Genomic DNA, 20,506 nt, shown 5'->3' on the forward strand with positions numbered 1-20,506 from the left:
GGCAGCAGTTATAACATAGGTGTAAACATATGAACTTCATTAGTTTTCTTCTTTCTTGGTGTCATAACTGGGCAACCTTAGTTCCTCAGTTTCAAGTAAAAAATTCACTTAGTGGTTTGTCCAAGATGAAATAGGAGCCTAGTAGTGATTGAAGACCTTCCACTGATTCCCTCTGATGACAGCAAGAAAGCACCAGCACCAAAGCTTGCTGACTCTTGAAAGAAAATCCCAGAAACAAAATTTGGGTCCTCTTTCAAGAAATGCTGAAATCTCAGTGCACGTGGTGGTACAGAGTTTAATATTTGGGAAAACGTGAACAGCAATGACCCTAATTTTAAAAAGGAATGACTGGAAAAACAAATTATCAATGTAAAGTAGATTTAGGAATGAACACCTTTACCAATTTATTTTATTCATTTTCCTTTTTACGAATGCTCAAGTATAACGTAATGAAAAAAATCTAAGAATTATTTCAACAAGTATAAAACAAAAAGTTTAAGTGATAAAAAGTGATAAAAAGTGAAAAAAAAAATTAGCAACTTTTTCTAGTCTTTTAATCATACATAACACTATGCCTTATAGTTGTAACTTGGATTTGACAAAATACATATATTATTCATTATAAAAGTCTATCTGAAAAATTATAATCCTTCTCAAGTTACTTTCAGAATTAATATGGACTTACAAATATATACAAACTTCTGATAAATATAAGACAAAATAATTTTTAAATTGCATTTTTCAAGGTAAAATCCCCAAAAAGCATTTTTTTTCCCTCTTTACTACAAAATGTGGGTATTTACATTAAGCAGCTCTTTCCAGCATCAAGACTGCTGGGCTAAGGAGGGTTTCTTGCATGAGATGCAGGGCTGACTTGCTGCGCCTCATGCGAGAGTCGGGTCCCAGGTTCCTGACTGTTTTCAGAGCAGCTTGCAAAGGTCTCCCTGAGGTGTCTGCCACATGCCTCTACTCCTTAAGACTCCCCAGCTCATTCATCAGAGCTGATGAACTTGTGGAGAGGCCATGTTTCCCTGTTTCAGCCCATGCAACATAAATGTGCAGTACAGACCTGCAGCACAGGATCAACAGTTTTCTCACAGCAATAATGGAGTATGTACTCTATGAAGATACATGAAGGTCACAGAATCAGAAAGCTTTACGTAAACTAAGATGCAGCACAAATTAACAGTAATTGTTTCTACAGTTAACCACCATCCCTTCCTAAGCAGGAAACCAACACAGTGGCAGTAAAAGCATATTTACTCTTGCCCTGGAATCTCTACCACATCCTCAGCCACAAACCACAAATCAACAAGGCAACAGAAAGGAACCATGAGGTCTCTCCACTAAGATAAATGAGATGGACTCTCAGGCAAAAACTAGAAACAATGCCACCAGGAACTGCAAAGTCTGGTAATGCTGAAGTGTAAGGGATGAAGAAGGGAACAGGAAAATCAAGAGCAATAAAAAAGACAAAGGATAGAAGCCTCGTGGGAAGCTACTCAGGTTTAATTTATCCTATAAACACTAGGCAACCACTGATTAACTCTAAGCAGATGAGCACTGTGTTCAATTTTGCTTTGTTAAAAGCCACTAAATTATACTAATTTATAACACAGAAAAACAAAAACAAAAGCCTAATAAAAGGAACAAAAAGGCTGTATTTTGATAATAAAAAAGTCAATTCACCAAAAAGCCCCAATAATACTAAATGTGCACATGCTTTAAAAAAAAAAAAAATAGAAAGGAAAACCTCACAGAACTGAAAGGAAAAACAGATAAATCTACAATTATATTTGAAGACTTCAACTCTCCTACCTTAGTATCAAACATTATATTGGCATAGTGTCAGCACAGATCAAGAAGTACTGAAAAGCACCACTGTGTCTAACTGAAACACACAACACTCCACCCAACAACAGCAAAGTACATATTTTTTTCAAGTGCATATGGAACATTCATGAAAATAGATCATATCCTAGGTCAAAGTACGATCCTAACAAATGTAAAATGACTGACGTTCGACAAAGTATGTCCTCTGATCATAAAATATAACCAGGAAACAGTTACAAGCAAAATTAGGCAAATGTCCAAACACGTGGAAATTAAACAACTCATCTCTAAGTAATTCACAGGCCAAAGAGAAATTTTAAAGGAAATCAGAATGAATTCTGACCTGAATGAAAATGAAAACAGAACACAGCACAATTTGTGGGTGAAATTAATGCAGTGCTGAGAGGGAAATTTATAGCATCTACTACTAATATTAGAAAAGAAGGAAAGTCTCACCCTCAGCTATTTAAGCTATAACCTTAAAAAACTAGAGAAGAGCAAAATAAACAGAAATCAAGCAGAAAGAAGATAACACTGTGAATGTACCGCATGCTACTGAATTGTGCATTTTTAAATGATTAAGACAGAAAATTGTATGTTGTGGGTATTTTACCATAATAAAAATATTTTCTTTTTTTTAGATGGAAACATCCATCCATCATGGATCATAGAGCTAAAGGTTAAAAGTAGAACTACAAAAAATTTTTTTTAAAGTAGGAGCAAATCGTTATGACTGTTTGATAGGCAGAAAGTTTTTAGACACAATATCAAAAGCATGATCCATAAACCAGAAATCTGAAAACACTTAATCAAAGTTAATACTTTTTGTTTTGTGAAAAATACTGTTAAGAGAATGAAAAGGCAAACTACCACTTAGAAGAAAACACTGGCAAGTTACTTACCCAATAAAAGACTTATCCAGAATATAAAGAACGCTCAAAGCTAAACAGTAACAATTAATCAACATCAACAAATTATTCAGACAGTTCTCTAAAGAGGATATAAGGATCACAAATAAGAACATAAAAAGGAATTCAACATCATTAACATTTTAAGAAATGCACATTAAACAACAGTGAGATACCCCTATACATAATTAGATGGCCAAAATAAAAAATAGTGACAATGCCCAATGCTGATGAGCATGCAAAACAACTGGAACGCTTGTTTACTCCTGGTAGGAAGGGAAAATGGTACAAGTACTCCAGCAAGTGGTTTGACTTTTTTGAAAACCCAAGTTAAATATACACTTACCATATGATCCAGTAAACCCACTCCTGGGTATTTACCCAATAAAAACTTAACACTTGTCCAAAAACTTGTAAATGAATGATACAAGCTGCAGTACTTACAATCATCAAAAACTAGAAACAACCCCAATGTCCCTCAATGAGTGAATGAATAAACAAACCATAGCACATCCATAAAATGAAAATCACTCAAAAATAAAAGAAAAAGTTACTGATAAATGCAACAACTTGGATGAAAATGATTAAGGTGAGTGAAAGAAGTCAACCAATAAGGTTTATATATCATGATGTATACCACACATATCTTTTTGCCTTTTCATACTTTCCAAACAAGCGAAACAGTGACAGACTTTATTTTCCTGGGCTCCAAAATCACTGCAGATGGTGACTGCAGCCATGAAATTAAAAGACGCTTACTCCTTGGAAGAAAAGTTATGACCAACCTAGAAAGCATATTAAAAAACAGAGACATTACTTTGCCAACAAAGATCCATCTAGTCAAAGCTATGGTTTTTCCAGTAGTCACGTAAGGATTTGAGAGTTGGACCATACAGAAAGCTGAGCGCCGAAGAATTGATGCTTTTGAACTGTGGTATTGGAGAAGACTCTTGAGAGTCCCTTTGGACTGCAAGAAGATGCAACCAGTCCATCCTAAAGGAGATCTGTCCTGAATATTCATTGGAAGGACTGATGATGAAGCCGAAAACTCCAATACTTTGGCCACCTGATGTGAAGAACTAACTCAATGGAAAAGACCCTATTGCTGGGAAAGACTGAAGGCAGGAGGAGAAGGGGACGACAAAGGATGAGATGGTTGGACGGCATCACCAACTTGATGGACATGGGTTTGAGCAAGCTGCAGGAGTTGGTGATGGACAGGGAAGCCTGGTTGCAGTCCGTGGGGTTGCAAAGTTGGACACGACTGAGTGACTGAATTGAACTGAACTGATATCACACATATATACCACATAAGACATTCTTGAAAAGACAAGACTGTAATCATGGAGAACAGACAATAGCTGCCAGGTTGTTGATGGTGTAGGGACAGCATGACTATGCTGAGAGACACCAAAAGAGTTTTGGGATGATGGAACTCTTCTATATCCTGACTATGGTGGTCGGTACGTGAATTTATACTTGTGCTAAAATTCATAGAACTGGAGAAGAAAAACAAAGTTGACGTTACTGTGAAAGTGAAAGTTGCTTAGTTGTGTCCGACTCTTTGCAACCCCATGGACTATACAGTCTGTGGAATTCTCCAGGCCAGAATACTGGAGTGGGCAGCTTTTCCCTTCTCCAGGGGATCCTCCCAACCCAGGGATTGAACCCAGGTCTCCCACATTGCAGACAGATTCTTTACCAGCTGAGTCACAAGGCAAACCCATTATTGTATTATAATTTAAATAATAAAAGGAAAGTTATTGTATTATAAAAAAGTTGTAAGAAAGTACTATAAGAAAGTTATTGTATTATACTTTAAATAATAAAAGGAAATCTTAAAAATAAGGTGCCAATGAATCACCCAGGAAATGATGTCCAGAAGGCAGCTAGACAGGATAGAAGTTAGAAGAGTAGTCTGAGTAACTGAGACAGACTGTGAAGTCACTGGTCCCTTGTAGAATGAGATCACCACAGGGTATTAATTATAGTGAGAAAATAACCAAGGACCGAACACCCCAGAAAATATCAGCCTTTAAAAAGTGAGCGGAAAAGAATCCTGAGGGAAAAGATATTAAGAAATAAAAAAAAGAGAAAGAAAAACAAGGCGAATTTGGTACCAGAGAAGGTAGTGAAGAAATTTAGAAGCAGTAACTCATAAGACCAAACGTCACAGAAAGGTCAAGTAAGATAAAGATCGAAAATACTATATTATATCTGAGAAGATGGACAGTGACAACTTCCATATCAACAGGATTCTGAATACCAGGTGAGCAACAATCAACAGTAGTGCTTCATTCCTTTGAGGGGCTGGCTCTGAAGAGGAAGAAGGAGCAGGAATGTGAGAAACATGAATTTATTTATAGGCTATGGGAGGGCACCAGGGAAGAAGGAAATGATCAGGAGAGAGAGGAAACAAGTGATGGGTTAAGAAGGACCCTCAAGTAAACAGACAGTATGGCACAGAAAATAAAGCCATTGAAAGCAGGGGTTCTACAGTCAGACCACGGTATTTAAACACATAATCTACCATTCAGTCGCTATAAAACCCAAACTGTCATGTTAGCTTCTCTACTTCTGCCTCAGTGAGATGTAACGCAGGAACAGCAGAACCCACCTCAGGGCACTGCTGTGAGAAGTTAATCCAGGTAGAAAACTCAAAACTATGCCTGACACATAGTAGTTCAGTTCAGTCGCTCAGTCATGTCCGACTCTTTGCAACACCATGGACTGCAGCACGCCAGGCCTCCCTGTCCATCACCAACTCCTCGATTTACTCAAACTCATGTCCATAGAGATGGTGATGCCATCCAACCATCTCATCCTCTATCGTCCCCTTCTCCTCCCGCCTTTAATCTTTCCCAGCATCAGGGTCTTTTTCAATGAGTTAGTTCTTCACATCAGGTGGCCAAAGTATTGGAGTTTCAGCTTCAGCATCAGTCCTTCCAATGAATATTCAGGACTGATCTCCTTTAGGATGGACTGGTTGCATCTACTTGCAGTCCAAGGGACTCTCAAGAGTCTTCTCCAACACCACAGTTCAAAAGCATCAATTCTTCAGCGCTCAGCTTTCTTTATGGTCCAACTCTCACATCCACACATGACCACTGGAAAAACCATAGCCTTGACTAGATGGACCTTTGTTGGCAAAGTAATGTCTCTGCTTTTTAATATGCTGTCTAGGTTGGTCGTAGCTTTTCTTCCAAGGAGTAAGCGTCTTTTAATTTCATGGCTGTAATCACCATCTGCAGTGATTCTGGAGCCCCCCAAAATAAAGTCTCTCACTGTTTCCACTGTTTCCCCATCTATTTGCCATGAAGCGATGGGACCAGATGCCATGATCTTAGTTTTCTGAATGTTGAGCATTAAGCCAACTTTTCCACTCTCCTCTTTCACTTTCATCAAGAGGCTCTTTAGTTCTTCTTCGCTTTCTGCCATAAGGATGGTGTCATCTGCATTATCTGAGTTTATTGATATTTCTCCCAGAAATCTTGATTCCAGCTTGTGCTTCATCCAGTCCAGCATTTCTCATGATGTATTCTGCATATAAGTTAAATAAGCAGGGTGACAATATACAGCCTTGACGTACTCCTTTCCTGATTTGGAACCAGTCTGTTGTTTCATGTCCAGTTCTAACTGCTGCTTCCTGACCTGCATACAGACTTCTCAAGAGGCAGGTCATGTGGTCTGGTATTCCCATCTCTTTCAGAATTTTCCACAGTTTGTGATGATCCACACAGTCAAAGGCTTTGGCATAGTCAATAAGCAGAAGTAGATGTTTTTCTGGAACTCTCTTGCTTTTTCAATAATCCAACAGATGTTGGCAATTTGATCTCTGGTTCCTCTACCTTTTCTAAAACCAGTTTGAACATGTGGAAGTTCACAGTTCACGTACTGTTGAAACCTGGCTTGGAGAATTTTGAGCATTACTTTACTAGTGTGTGAGATGAGTGCAACTGTGTGGTAGTTTGAGCATTCTTTGGCATAGTAAGCACCCAGTAAATTGACCAATGTCAACAGTTAGTAGCCTTATAATCATCAAATAGAATGGAATGGGAAGAATGGAATGGGAAGATTACTTTTGAACAGAAGAAATTATATCCTCCTCTGAGACTGGAGGAAATAAGGAAATACTGGGTACAACTGTAGATAAATTTATAAGTATGGAAGGATAGCTCTGACAGCTCAGTTGGTAAAGAATCCGCCTGCAATGCAGGAGGCCCTGGTTCAATTCCTGGGTTGGGAAGATCTGATAGAGTAGCGGTAGGCTACCCACTCCAGTATTCTTGGACTTCCCTTGTGGCTCAACTGGTAAAGAATCCACCTGCAATGTGGGAGACCTGGGTTCAATCCCTCGGTTGGGAAGATACCCTGGAGAAGGGAAAGGCTACCCACTCCAGTATTCTGGCCTAGGTAATTCCATGGGTTGTATAGTCCATGGGGGTTGCAAAGAGTTGGACATGACTAAGCGACTTTCACTTCATTTTTAAGTATGGAGGCAGAAAATCTGATGAAATGTGGGGTTCATAAGCCAACTTTCTCTGTAATGATTATCTTCACAGGGAAGGAAGAAGGATAAAATCATTGAGCAAATGGACAAGGGGAGACGCTGCTGACCGTGAAGATTTAACGGAGCACTGAAAAGGACCACACTTCTGCTGAAACCAGAGGCCATAAACCCATCTAACACTAGCCATCACAGCTGTCACTTTCTCCAGCAGTGTTCAGAAACCTGAGTGTAAAAATGTTACTGACTGAGTTACACATAATAGAGAGGGATATGCCAACTCAGAAAGAAGGGCTCCCAGGAGCATGGGCTAGTCAGTTCAGTGACTCCCAAGAGTTTTCAAACCATCTCTTTTAGAAATCACACAAATGTCCATCAACTGAGGATTGAATAAACAATTTGAGGTACATTCACATGATGGAATATGACTTAGGAATAAAAAAGAACTAAGGATACACACCACCCCAAAACCCTACATACTGTAAGATATTTCTATATGAAATTCTAGAAGAAAGAAGAGCACAGTGACAGGAAGAAGATCAGTGGTTGCCTATGGCTGGCAGCAGACTGACTGCAAAGAGGCAGGAGGAAACTTCCTCCTCCTGTTTAGTTGAGATGTGTGTGTAGTTGCTAAGTCGCATCTGACTTTGCGACCCCATGGACTGTAGTCCGCCAGGTTCCTCTGTCCATGGGATTCTCCAGGCAAAAATACTGGAGCAGGATGACATTTCCTTCTCCAGGGGAACTTCCCAACCCAGGGAATGAACTCAGGTCTCCCGCATTGTAAGTGGATTCTTTACCATCTAAGCCACTAGGGAAGCCTGGTTTTATTGAGATACAATTGCCATATAACATCATTAGTTTAAGGTGCACGACATAATTTAATATACACATACACTGAGAAAGGATCACTATGGTAAGTTTAGTTGTCATCCATCATATCACATTCAATTTTTTTTTCTGATGTTAAGAGGAGGAACCTTTTAAGAAATGATGGAAGGGCACTATCCCGTGACTGTGGCAGGGGTTATATCACTACATACTCTTGTTAACACCCATCCAGACACACACCTAACACTGGTGAATATCACTGTATTTAAACTTCATGTTAATAAACCAATTTTTTACAGAGCTCTGTCTGGACTCCTGGGTAGTGCTCTCCCTCAAGTGTGTTGCTAAGGTCAGCTCCTCCACTTCGCCTCATCGCCTGTCTGTGACAGAGTCTCCAAAGTCAAAGGCAAAGGGACCATGGTGAGCAGGACTTGGAGAAGGCTCCCAAGGTTTCCTGACATTCACCCACTCCCCAGGATTGCAAGCCCTGCACAGATTCCGAGCCCCAGGGCTCAGAATACGATGGGGTGTACCCCCAGGACTGAGTCACATTAAATGGGATGAGTGGCATTAAAACAGTGGGTTGACCATTAAATGTCGAGTTTCCCTGGCTGGTTGAAGAGGCAGGAGGCGGGGAGTTGATGCACATGGAGTTCTTTGCTGCTGAGATGAAGGGGCTATGTGGCAAACAACTGAGCATGGTCTCAGTCAATCTCTCCAACAGCCTGATTCCCACAGCAGAGGGAGGGACGGCCTGCTGGCACCATGAAGGCACAGCCGCTGACACCGCTACCTGGGCTTCAGGAGAGGAGGGGCAGAGGACGATCACAATGTGCTGGAGTCCTGGGCTGGAGAAACAGTGGGTCATAAATCTTTGTTGCTCTTAGGCTCCTAGGTTTAGAGTAATTTGTCACAGAGCATGGAAAAGGAGAGATCAATTTTAAATAGGCCCTCTATCTCATCATAAAAATGTTTCAATTTAGAACTTAAAATCTGCGAGACCTTTTCTACCCACTCAGCCCTTGCTCCTGGTTCTCTGGCTCGGGCTCCAGTGTACATGTTCTTGTCTAACTCGGAACTCTAAACTACTCCAGATAAACTATGTCTGGTTAAGCTTTAATGTAGTAGTTTTCAATCAGTTAATTAACCTACAGTCCCCAAAGTGTTTAACACACTGCCTTTGTTATTTAATTAGTGAATAAAACAAGTAATATACAATGTACACACCCAAATGCACCAAAAACTAAAAGTTCTTCACTTTTCTAGTTTTATGTATGTGTGTATATATATATATATATATAGTGTCACCTAGGGAACGAAGAAATTCTAAATAGGTTAAAAAATGAATCTTGAAAAGTCATATAAAAATCACTTATCTCTAAAGCAAAATTTTTTTAGATTTAGTTGGATGCATTTATTTATTAATTGGCCATGTAGCATGTGGGGTCTTAGCTCCCGGACCAGGGATTGAGCCTTCGTCCCCTGCAGTGATAGCGTTGTCTTAACCACTGGACCACCAGGGAAGTTCCTAAAGCACATTTTTAAAAATAACACAACAAACTGAAAATAATTTTTGACTGCAAGATGGCAGAATAACACCACAGCCTCTCTTCCTGCAAAATTCCAGACTAGAGAAGTTGCTGTGTGAAGTGAATGCATATCAGCACTCAAAAACAAGCAAAGCTCTTGGCAGGTTCAAGAACGGAAGGAACCCAGAGGTTAGGCAAGTACACACGTGGGTTTATGACAACAAGTGACACCAGCACAGCATGTGGGGCGAGGCCTCAGTGCGGGGGTGCAAAGGGGCCGGGGGCAACATGCTTCCAAAGAGCTCGCCTGGTATGCTGTCCTCTCCCTGGCAGCTCCCTGAAGACACTAATGACAAGAGAGTTGAAGGGAAAGGCCAGGCTGGTGCTCCAGGTGACTGGTGACATCAGGAAGGAAGGGTCTCTCCAAAGCCCAGAAAATAAGCTGCCAGGGATTTGCTTGGCAGAATAGCAATATGTCCCACCTGGCCTCTACTCTGACGGAAAACTGGGCAGAGCAGCATGTACCATCTCGCCAGGGGCCCACCTGGACAGAGGCAATGAGAGTGAAACAGAGAGCCCCATACGTGAATACACCAGCAACACCAACCATGCAAGGAACACCAGCACCATGAAAGAGGGCACAGACTTAAACATTGAAGACACCAACACTGCTAAGAGAGTGCCAATACCTAAAGTACTACGAGAGAAACGAGCACATCATCAGGGAGCTTTCAAGGAAAACTAAGTAGCTTCATGGACATGAAAATAAAAGTTTCTAAAGTTAAGAGAATCTCACTGGATAGGCTGAAGAGCAGAGCAGACAAAATGAAAGAATGTGTTACGAACTGAAATTTGGGCTAGGAATCCTTCCAAAACAGTAAGAAAGGAGGAAGGGATTAAAGAAAAGAAACAGAAGAACAGAAAAAAAAGACATCTGATGCAGAGGTTCCAATCTATTCATTTAATAGGAGCTTTGTCAAGGAGAAAAAGAAGCAGCTATACCTGAAGAAATGGTAACTGAGAATGTACCAGAACTGAAGGTGAGTGTTCAGATGAGAGCATCTGATTAGCGTCAAGTCAGGTCAATTAAAAAAAAACAAACTGATAAATACTCAAGTGATTATTTCAGAATATGAAAGGTAGAAGAAAACAGTCCTACATGCTTTCAGAGATGAAAATCCCTTACAGAGGAGCACGAAGAACATAGTCACCATGCTCATGAGTCACAATGAGATGATGATAAGGCAGCAGCTTTAATGTGGGGGGAGTCTGCAACCTGGATTCATCATCCAGCAAACCACCATCCAAAACTTCACCTGCAGTTGGTAACACAGACCAGATGTGCCCTCCCACCTTCAATAAGGAAAGACTGGACAAAGTATATGCAACAATGATTTTCAAACACGGGCAAACAGGCAGCACAAGACAGTGATCCTTGTGAAAGGAGAACAAGTGAGGTAAGCCCAGTCACTGCCCATTTCCAGGCTGCAGCACAGGGAGAGGGCATCCCTGAGCCAAGGAAAGGGCCGTCAGAGTGCGGGAGGTGGAGGAGCACTGACATTTGCAGGAAGAGAGTGCTGGAAGCTGCAGAGGTTTCCTCTGAGTCTCCTGCTGAGTGACAATTAATCTGACCTCACCAAATCCTGGGTCAGGAAGAGCCTCTGGAGAAGGAACAGGCTACCTACTCCAGTGTTCCTGGACTTCCCTGGTGGCTCAGATGGTAAAGAATCTGCCTGCAATGCAGGAGACCTGGATTCGACCCCTGGGTTGGGAAGATCCCTGGAGGACGGCATGGCAACCCACTCCAGTATTCTTATCTGGAGAATCCCCATGGACAGGGGAGCCTGGCGGGCTACAGTTCATGGGGTCACAAAGAGTCGGACACAAATGAGCAACTGAGCAAGACACCAATTCCTCAGGCTCACTGAGGGCTGGGAACACGCCACGCTTCCAACAGGCAGACTGCAAAGGCCTACAGGTCAACAGAGCATTGGAGGACACCAACACAGTATCACAGCACAAGGGCACTCAGTGGTGCAGCCAAGTGAGTCCTAGATCAAAGGCTGTGCTCCACCTGCCCAGCAATGCTTAGAGGCAAGCCCTGAAAGACTCAAAACTATTATTAACAACACTGTATCCCAGAGTAAAGTCTCCACACAGTTAAATACAAAAAATCCAAGATAAAATACACAGTGCCTGGCACCCAACCACAAATTACCACGTGGGTAAAGAAGCAGGAAAAGATGACAAAAATGAGGAGAAAAATAGCCAACAGACTCAGAAATGACAAAGAGAGCAGAATTAGTAGACAAGGTGATTAAGAAGGCTATAATAATTACATTCCACATGTTCAAGAAAGGAGAGAAAAGCCTAAGTATTATAAAGACAGATATGGAAAGTATAAAAATGACACAAATAAACTTTAAGAGAAAAAAAAAAGTATCTTAAAAATACACGTCTGGATGGAATTAAAAGGAAAGCAGGCTGCAAAAACCAAACAAAAAGACTAGCGAACTTGAAGATTTAGCAACAGAAGCTACCCAAAATGAAACATAGGAAAAGGACCAAAAGAGATACACAGAGCATCAGTGAGCTGATGTATAGATGCTGAACACCCAGAGGAAAAAGAAGAGTAGAACAAAAAAAAATTTTTTGAAGAAATAATGGCTGAATTTTTTTCAAATCTGATCAATATTATAAACCTACAAATCCAAGAAGCTCAACAAACCCCCAACAAAATAAACATGAAGAAAAGTATACCAAGCTATATCATAATCAATTCACTTCCAGTGATAAAGAGGAAATGTTAAAAGCCATTAGAGGAAAAGACAAATCAAACACTGAGGAAAATATAAGAATGCCAGCAGACTTCTGGTCAGAACAGGACTGCCAGGATGTAAGTGGAGATACATTTTAAAGAACGGACAGAGAAAGAACTCTCAACCTATAATACTATTTCCAGAAAAAATATTTTTCAAAAAAGAAGGCAAAATGTTTTTTTCAGACATATAAATGCTAAGCAAATTCACTAGTAGACCACTACTACAAATTAACATTTAAGTGTGAAGACAAAATAAGTACATTGTCAACAAATCTTGGACAATTTCTCTCTGAAAAGTTCCAAGAGTCGTCTCCATCATGAAGATGATAAACGCAGGGGAGGACAGTAGATGTAAGGAACAGTTCTGAGGTGAGAAATGTGTAAATCTTGCTAAGTCTAATAACCATTTGAAAATATTTCTAATTAATATCTGTAACTAAAGTTCCAGATGCTGTTAACATGGGAGAAACGGGGCAAGGGAAAACAAAGCAGGTTGTCTTCTGTCCACAGAAAGGATACAAATACAGATTAATTCCAGATACTAGAAAAACAAGCTGATGGGTGTTAAAAATATAAAGGGTAATCATTAAAAAATTTACTATTTTTCAATATTATTATTTCAAAGAAAAAATATCCTATTTTGGAATAATTATATTAACTCGTAATGATGTTACTTATGAACTTATAGTAGATGTTAAGTATAAAAAAACATTTAACTATACAATTGACCTATTTCCTACATAAGCGTGCTGCTTCACGGGGTGCTGAGCTGACAGAAACAATCACCATTTGTTCTGCGGACAAAAGGTGAAAAGGCATTGTGTACCTCTGCACGTCAAAACCAACATCTACTAAAATGATCATCTAAAAACCGTTCGTATTTTCTTGAATGCATGACTTATTCAGTTACCTGACTGAATAATTAGAGGTTTTAAAATACATTTGGTCCTAATTTGCTTTTGAGTAAATGCATAGTTACATGTATATTTATCCAAATGTTTATTTCTCATTTTTCTTCTACAATTCTTTGCTAAAGTATTTAAAACAAAAAGCATCTAGGGCCAAAAAAAGCAATGTAAGAACTGATTTAACATAAATATCTGGGTTGCTATACCTCTTTTAAAAGGAAGAATGCAGCTATGAACTTTCAATTAACTAAGGCAACAACAGAACTTCACACTTAGCATAAAAGAAATAGCACAAAGAGAGGTTTAATACTCTGCAAATGTTCAGAGGTAGTGTTTGTAAAGGATGGTGACTCCTGTCATTTATACCTACCTTGTTTCAGACCTTCACTCTGAATACTACGTTCAAAAATCTCAAAAACAAAATCCTACCATATGCCCCTCGGCCCGAGCTTTGTTCTGCTTTGCTTCCCGTCTTCGCTGTAGAAACTCTTCTACTTGTTTTGCTCTTTCCATAGCTGGCTGCCCCTTCTGCCTGAGGAATTTGGACAAACAGCAAAACCAAAAATTCTGAACATCAAATATTACAAGAAGTTTAAAATTACACGTAAATATTTTCTTTAGAAATATCTGAAAAATATGAAGGCTGATATGAAGTCAAGTCTTCCTGTTTAGTGAATCAATAGCTACATGTCAGAATCAACTACCTAAATCAGCCACTATTATTTTAAAAAGGGGCAAAATCTATGCTACTATACCAAATCTTAACAAATCTTCTTTTGTGTTCATTTAATCTATGCTACTTAAAGACACATAAAATTATTTCAGACCATACTTATAGAAGACTGTCCATAGTTTCCAAGTGGTTAAGCTTATTTCAGAACTCTGCATCAAATATACTGATCAGTAGAAAAGATTAAAGCTGCAAAGTAGCAATTTCAAAGGTCATCAAAAATAATGAAAAGTTTATGTGAATTTTAAAAATTAGGGTAAAAAGTGAAATCTGAATTCCTTGTATGTCACAACTATTAAAAAGTAAAATGGACAGATTAGGGGAAAAATCTAAAGGCGTGTTTTTTTTTCCTATCTTTTCTGATTATGTTTCTATAACTTTCTCTGACAACTACAAAAGAATGTGAACATGTTGGGCTTAGACAACAATGAAAAAATATCAGTAACATTTCAAGGTACCAAGAGTAGTCAAAATCACAGAATCAGAAAGTACGCTGGTAGATGCCAGGGGTTGGGGGTAGGGAGTTAGTGTTAAATGGGGACACAATTTCAGTTTAGGAAGGTAAATATTCAGGAGTGGATGATGGTGAGAGTTGCACAACAACATGAAAGTACTTAGTGACACAGAACTATACAGTTAAATATGGTTAAAACAGGGGCTTCCCTGATGGCTCAGTGGTAAAGAATATGTCTGCAATGCAGGAGACACAGGAGATGCGGGTTTGATCCCTGGGTCGGGAAGATCCCCAAGAGAAGGAAACAATAACTCACTCCAGTATTCTTGCCTGGAAAATCTCATGGACAGAGGAGTCTGGCAGATTATAGTCCCTGGGGTCACAGAGTCAGAGACAAGTGAGCATGCACACGCATATGGAACTTTGTTCTGTATTTTCCAAGTCTCCTGTAAATGTGTTGTACTTTCATAATTTAAAAAAAAAAGTCAGTAACATTTTGAACATCTAGAAAGATTAGGAAGTTATTGGCTGTGCATCTTGGATATTGGCTATGAAAGCACACCAACTTCATAAAGTGCAGCACCATATGTTTAGGACCATAATTATGTTCAGAAAAATACATGAGATAATGCCTTCTCTCTTCCAATAAACATTTCTGATTTTCATACCCCAAACAGTCATTTCTTTTATATTTTAACAATTACAATTGACCATTGAACACCACAAGTTTGAACCACGTGGGTCTACTTATTGTGGGTATTTTGCAAGACTACATGTGGCATCCTGTGGTTGGATGGCAATCACTGACTCAATGCACATGAGTTTGAGCAAACTCTGGGAGATGGTGAAGGACTGGGAAGCCTGATGTGATGCAGTCCATGGGGTTGCAAAGAGTCCAACACGACTGAGCAACTAAACAACATGTCCATAGTTGGTTGAATCCACAGATGCAGGGGAACCTCAGAATGGAGGGATGACTATAAGTATAAGCAGATTAACACCTGTATTGCTCAAGGGTCAACTGAACTGAGATATATAAAAATTTGAAATGTGAAATTAAGCTGTAAAAATTTTAAATTTGATTCACCATAAAGCTATGGGCGATAATGGCCTAAGATTCACTTAACTTATGTAGTGTTTATTTTTTTTTTTATTATTTTTTTTTTAACTTATGTAGTGTTTAAAAGAGATTCTTGTGAAATTTCACCACCGGAATCTCCTAGGATTAGATCATCTCTATACCTGGTTAAGAGCCTTTCCTGGTTACTAATATTGCATTGTGAAACTTGAGCAAATTCTCTGATGAACTCTAGGAGATTTTTGGTAGTGTCTTTACGACTTTCTATGTATAGTACCATATCATCCATAAACAGTGACAGCTTTAGTTCTCTTCCAATTTGGATTCCTTTTATTTCTTTTTCTTCTCTGATTGCTGTGGCTAGGAAAATGTCCTTTATATATATAGGCAAGGCTGTATTCTGGTCTGCTACAGCCTCATTTATATAAGACTGGGCCTAAAGAGGGCAGATAAACTTTCAAACAGTATGACACACAGACATGTCACCTGAAACTGTGTCTACTGATAAGGCTCTTCTGAGAAGTCCTGGATGCTTATACCACTGCACACAATTAGACAGAATCTCTGCTTTGTATCCTGACTGAACTGACTTCACCTTTTAACCTTTATAGAAGTAAAACATCAGTAACATTTTTATGCTTGATTTCCCATCCTAAGATTGTATGTCCAATGTCTGTCAGTGTGGGACTTCAACTGACGTACAGTAATTTATATTCACTGACTGATCTGATTCACTGAATCAAATAATTCAAATACTTTAGCAGAAACAAATTATTTTAATAAGAACATGACCACACACATAACAGCTTTGATTAAAAGAATGTTCACACCATTTATGTATATATAGAACTATTTTATTTACTTATGTAATCTATTTAAGTTCTGCTTTACTGAATGGCTTTTCCTAAACTAGTTTAAATGATCAGGTACACGTAATCCGTTGCTTTCAATCACAAACTGAAAACCTGTAGTGATTTTTACTTACTATTATTTCTTTTTTCTTCTCATTCATTTATCATTGAGTATCAACTATTGCCCAAAATGTATCTGTCTCTGAAGATAAAAATGTATAAAACAGAATTCCAGGAATGCAGGGTTAGTCCAACATATAAAAATCTATCAAAGCAATTTTGTTGTTTTCAGTCTCTCAGTCGTGTCCAACTCTTTGCAATCCCATAAACTACAGCAGGCCAGGCTTCCCTGTCCTTCACCAACTCCCAGAGCTTGCTCAAACTAATGTCCGTTGAGTTGGTGATGCCATCCAACCATCTCATCCTCTGTCGTCCCCTTCTCCCCCTGCCTTCAATCTTTCCCAGCATCAGGGTCTTTTCTAATGAGTCAGCTCTTTGCATCACGTGGCCAAAGTAGTGGAGATTCAGCTTCAGCATCAGTCCTTCCAATGAATATTCAAGACTGATTTCCTTTAGGATTGACTGGTTTGATCTCCATGCAGTTCAAAGAGCTGTCAAGAGTCTTTTCCAACATCACAGTTCAAAAGCATCAATTCTTCAGTGCTTGGCCTTCTTAACACTCCAAATCTTACATCCATATATGACCACTGGAAAAACCATAGATTTGACTAGATGGACCTTTGTCAGAAAAGTAATGCCTCTGATTTTTAACACGCTGTCTAGGTTGGTCATAGCTTTTCTTCTAAGGAGCATGCATCTTTTAATTTCATGGCTGTAGTAACCATCTGCAGTGATTTTGGAGCCCAAGAAAATCAAGTCTGTCACTGTTTCCATTGTTTCCCCGTATTTGCAATGAAGTGATGGGACCTGATGCCATGATCTTAGTTTTCCGAATGCTGAGTTTTAGGCCAGCATTTTCATTCTCCTCTTTAATCTTCATCAAGAGGCGCTTTAATTCCTCTTCACTTTCTGCCATAAGTGTGGTGTCATCTGCATATTTGAGGTTATTGATAATCCTCCCAGCTATCTTGATCCTAGCCTATGCTTCAACCAGCCAAGCATTTCACATGATGTACTCTGCATATATGTTAAATAAGCAGGGTGACAATATACAGCCTTGATGTACTCCTTTCCCAATTTTGAACCAGTCTGTTGTTTCATGTCTGGTTCTAACTGCTGCTTCTTGACCTGCACACAGGTTCTCAGGAGGCAGGTAAGGTGGTCTGGTATTCCCATCTCTTGAAGAATTTTCCATAGTTTGTTGTGATCCACACAGTCCAAGGCTCTGGCATAGTCAATGAAGCAGAAGTAGATGCTTTTCTGCAACTCTCTTGCTTTTATTATGATTCAATGAATGTTGGCAATTAGATCTCTGGTTCCTCTGACTTTTCTAAATCCAGCTTGAACACCTGGAAGTTCTTGATTCATGTACTGTTGGAGCCTTGCTTGGAGAATTTTCAGCATTATCTTGCTAGTGTGTAAAATGAGTGCAATTCTGTAGTAGTTTGTACATTCTTTGGCATTGCCTTTGGGATGGAATGAAAACTGACCTTTTCCAGTCCTGTGACCACTGCTGAGTTTTCCAGATTTGCTGGAATATTGAGTGCAGCACTTTCACAGCATCATCTTTTAGGATCTGAAATAGCTCAACTGGAATTCCATCACCTCCACTAGCGTTGTTCGTAGTGATGTTTCCTAAGGTCCACTTGACTCTGCCTTCTAGGGTGTCTGGCTCTAGATGAGTGAGCACACCATCGTGGTTATGTGGGTCATGAAGATCTTTTTTGATATAGTTCTTCTGTGTATTCTTACCACCTCTTCGCAATATCTTCTGCTTCTGTTAGGTCCATACCGTTTCTGTACTTTACTGTGTCCATCTTTGCATGAAATGTCCCCTTGGTATCTCTAATTTTCTTTAAGAGATCGTCAGTCTTTCCCATTCTATTGTTTTCCTCTATTTCTTTGCATTGATCAGTGAGAAAGGCTTTCTTATCTCTCCTTGCTATTCTTTGGAACTCTACATCCAGATGGATATATCTTTCCTTTTCTCCTTTGCCTTTCACTTCCCTTTTTTCTCAGCTATTTGTAGGGCCTCCTCAGACAACCATTTTGCCTTTTTGCATTTCCTTCTCATGGGGATGGTTTTGATCACCGCCTCGTGTATAATGTTACGAACCGCCATTCATAGTTCTTCAGGCACTCTATCAGATTTAATCCCTTGAATCTATTTGTCACTTCCACTGTATAATTGTAACGGATCAGATTTTGGTCATACCTGAATGGCCTAGTGGTTTCCCCTATGTTCTTCAATTTAAGTCTGAATTTTGCAATAAGGAGTTCATGATCTGAGCCAGTCAGCTCCTGGTCTTGTTTTTGCTAACTGTATAGTAATACACCTTATTAACAAGAGGACAAAACTAGTTTATAACTGATTCTGTGATTCCTTATAATATTTAGAAACCTATACTGTCTTCATTTTTCAAATGCATTTCCATTTACTACTTAATATATACCAAAAAGAAGAATTCATACTCATATTCTTATCCCCCACTGATGTAGTAAAACAGTACTGAACTGTGAACACAAATTATATATGTGTACAAGGTTCTGAGGGATAGAGGAAAAAAAATCAGTGAGCTTCTTTACAGTCATTCTCTTCATTAAACATTATTAAGAATTTACACGTGCATATTCTATTTTGGACAAATTAAACAGACAATCTCTTGAGTTCCAAAATTATACCACTTAAAATTAGTAGAACACTAATCTAGATTAAGAGCAAAGGAATGATTAATATAAATATTGTATAAGCCACAAATATATACTAAAAAATTAGGAATTTGGAAAGTGAAATACAGACATTAAAACAGGCTAAAAAGAAAACTCCTTTTTATCTTGACAAGAAAAAAAGAAGTAACTTATTTTCCATCTTACTACAAATGCATGCATAAGTGGATCTGGGTAAGGTACCTCATATCCATGACTCAAAACCTTTACTGATAAAGGAAATTTAAAAATTTTGAAGGATGATTAAAACTTATTTCAAGAGGTGAAAACATGAAAATAGGCAGCAATCTAAGTAACAGAAATAATTTGAGTAACGAAAAATGAGTCAATATGGTATAGAAGAATTGAGGTGGTATAGGGTTAATGAAATGAAAAAAGGATGCTGAGGGTGTATTCATTAAGCTTCCTGCTCTGTTTAAGTGCCATAATGTCTACCGGAGGAAGCAGAATTGTTGTCAGCTTTACTCAAATAAAGCAATACAGAGAAAAGGGCTTGGGAAAATAAAAGCTCAGTAAAGTACAAATGTTAGGCACTCAAAATAAAAAAACAAAACAGGCACTCAAAGGTTTCAGAAGCTGGTCTCACATGATTGAGGTTCTAATCATAAAAGCTAACTGAACCTAAGTTCACCAGTTGTAACAAAATAACCACTCTGGTGGGAGAAGCTGGCAAGGGTAAAGGGGCAGCATGTGGGAAACCTCTACACCACCCCAGTTTGCTGTGAAACTAAAAGTGCTGTAAAAACTAAAGTCTAAAGCTAATGGAGGAGGTGTGTTATTAAGACAAGGATATAAGCAAAGTTGGACTAGCTAAGTTCAGTTCAGTCGCTCAGTCATGTCTGACTCTTTGCAACCCTATGAATCGCAGCATGCCAGGCCTCCCTCTCCATCACAAACTCCCGGAGTTTACTCAAACTCATGCCCATCGAGTCGGTGATGCCATCCAGCCATCTCATCCTCTGTCATCCCCTTCTCCTCCTGCCCCCAATCCTTCCCAGCATCAGGGTCTCTTCCAACGAGTCAACTCTTCGCATGAGGTGGCCAAAGTACTGGAGTTTCAACTTCAGCATCAGTCCTTCCAATGAACACCCAGGACTGATCTCCTTTAGGATGGACTAGTTGCATCTACTTGCAGTCCAAGGGACTCTCAAGAGTCTTCTCCAACACCACAGTTCAAAAGCATCAATTTTTCGGCACTCAGCTTTCTTC

The 20,506-nt window shown here is 39.3% G+C and overlaps 1 protein-coding gene across 7 annotated transcripts in view; it reads right to left on the reverse strand.

Moving 5' to 3' along the window:
• NEK1 (NIMA related kinase 1) overlaps positions 1-20,506 on the reverse strand; it is a 122,978-nt gene that overhangs the window by 55,159 nt on the left and 47,313 nt on the right. For 6 of the 7 annotated variants that reach the window (XM_043890863.1, XM_043890866.1, XM_043890864.1 and 3 more), the window contains one exon: positions 13,767-13,869. In XM_043890863.1, the coding sequence (XP_043746798.1) occupies positions 13,767-13,869 (103 nt within the window). Of the gene's footprint in view, positions 1-6,636; positions 6,964-13,766; positions 13,870-20,506 lie in introns of those variants that run through there. The other variant, XM_043890868.1, reaches the window with a different exon arrangement.

This window comes from Cervus elaphus, chromosome 29, assembly GCF_910594005.1.
Source record: "Cervus elaphus chromosome 29, mCerEla1.1, whole genome shotgun sequence".
NCBI lineage: Eukaryota > Metazoa > Chordata > Mammalia > Artiodactyla > Cervidae > Cervus > Cervus elaphus.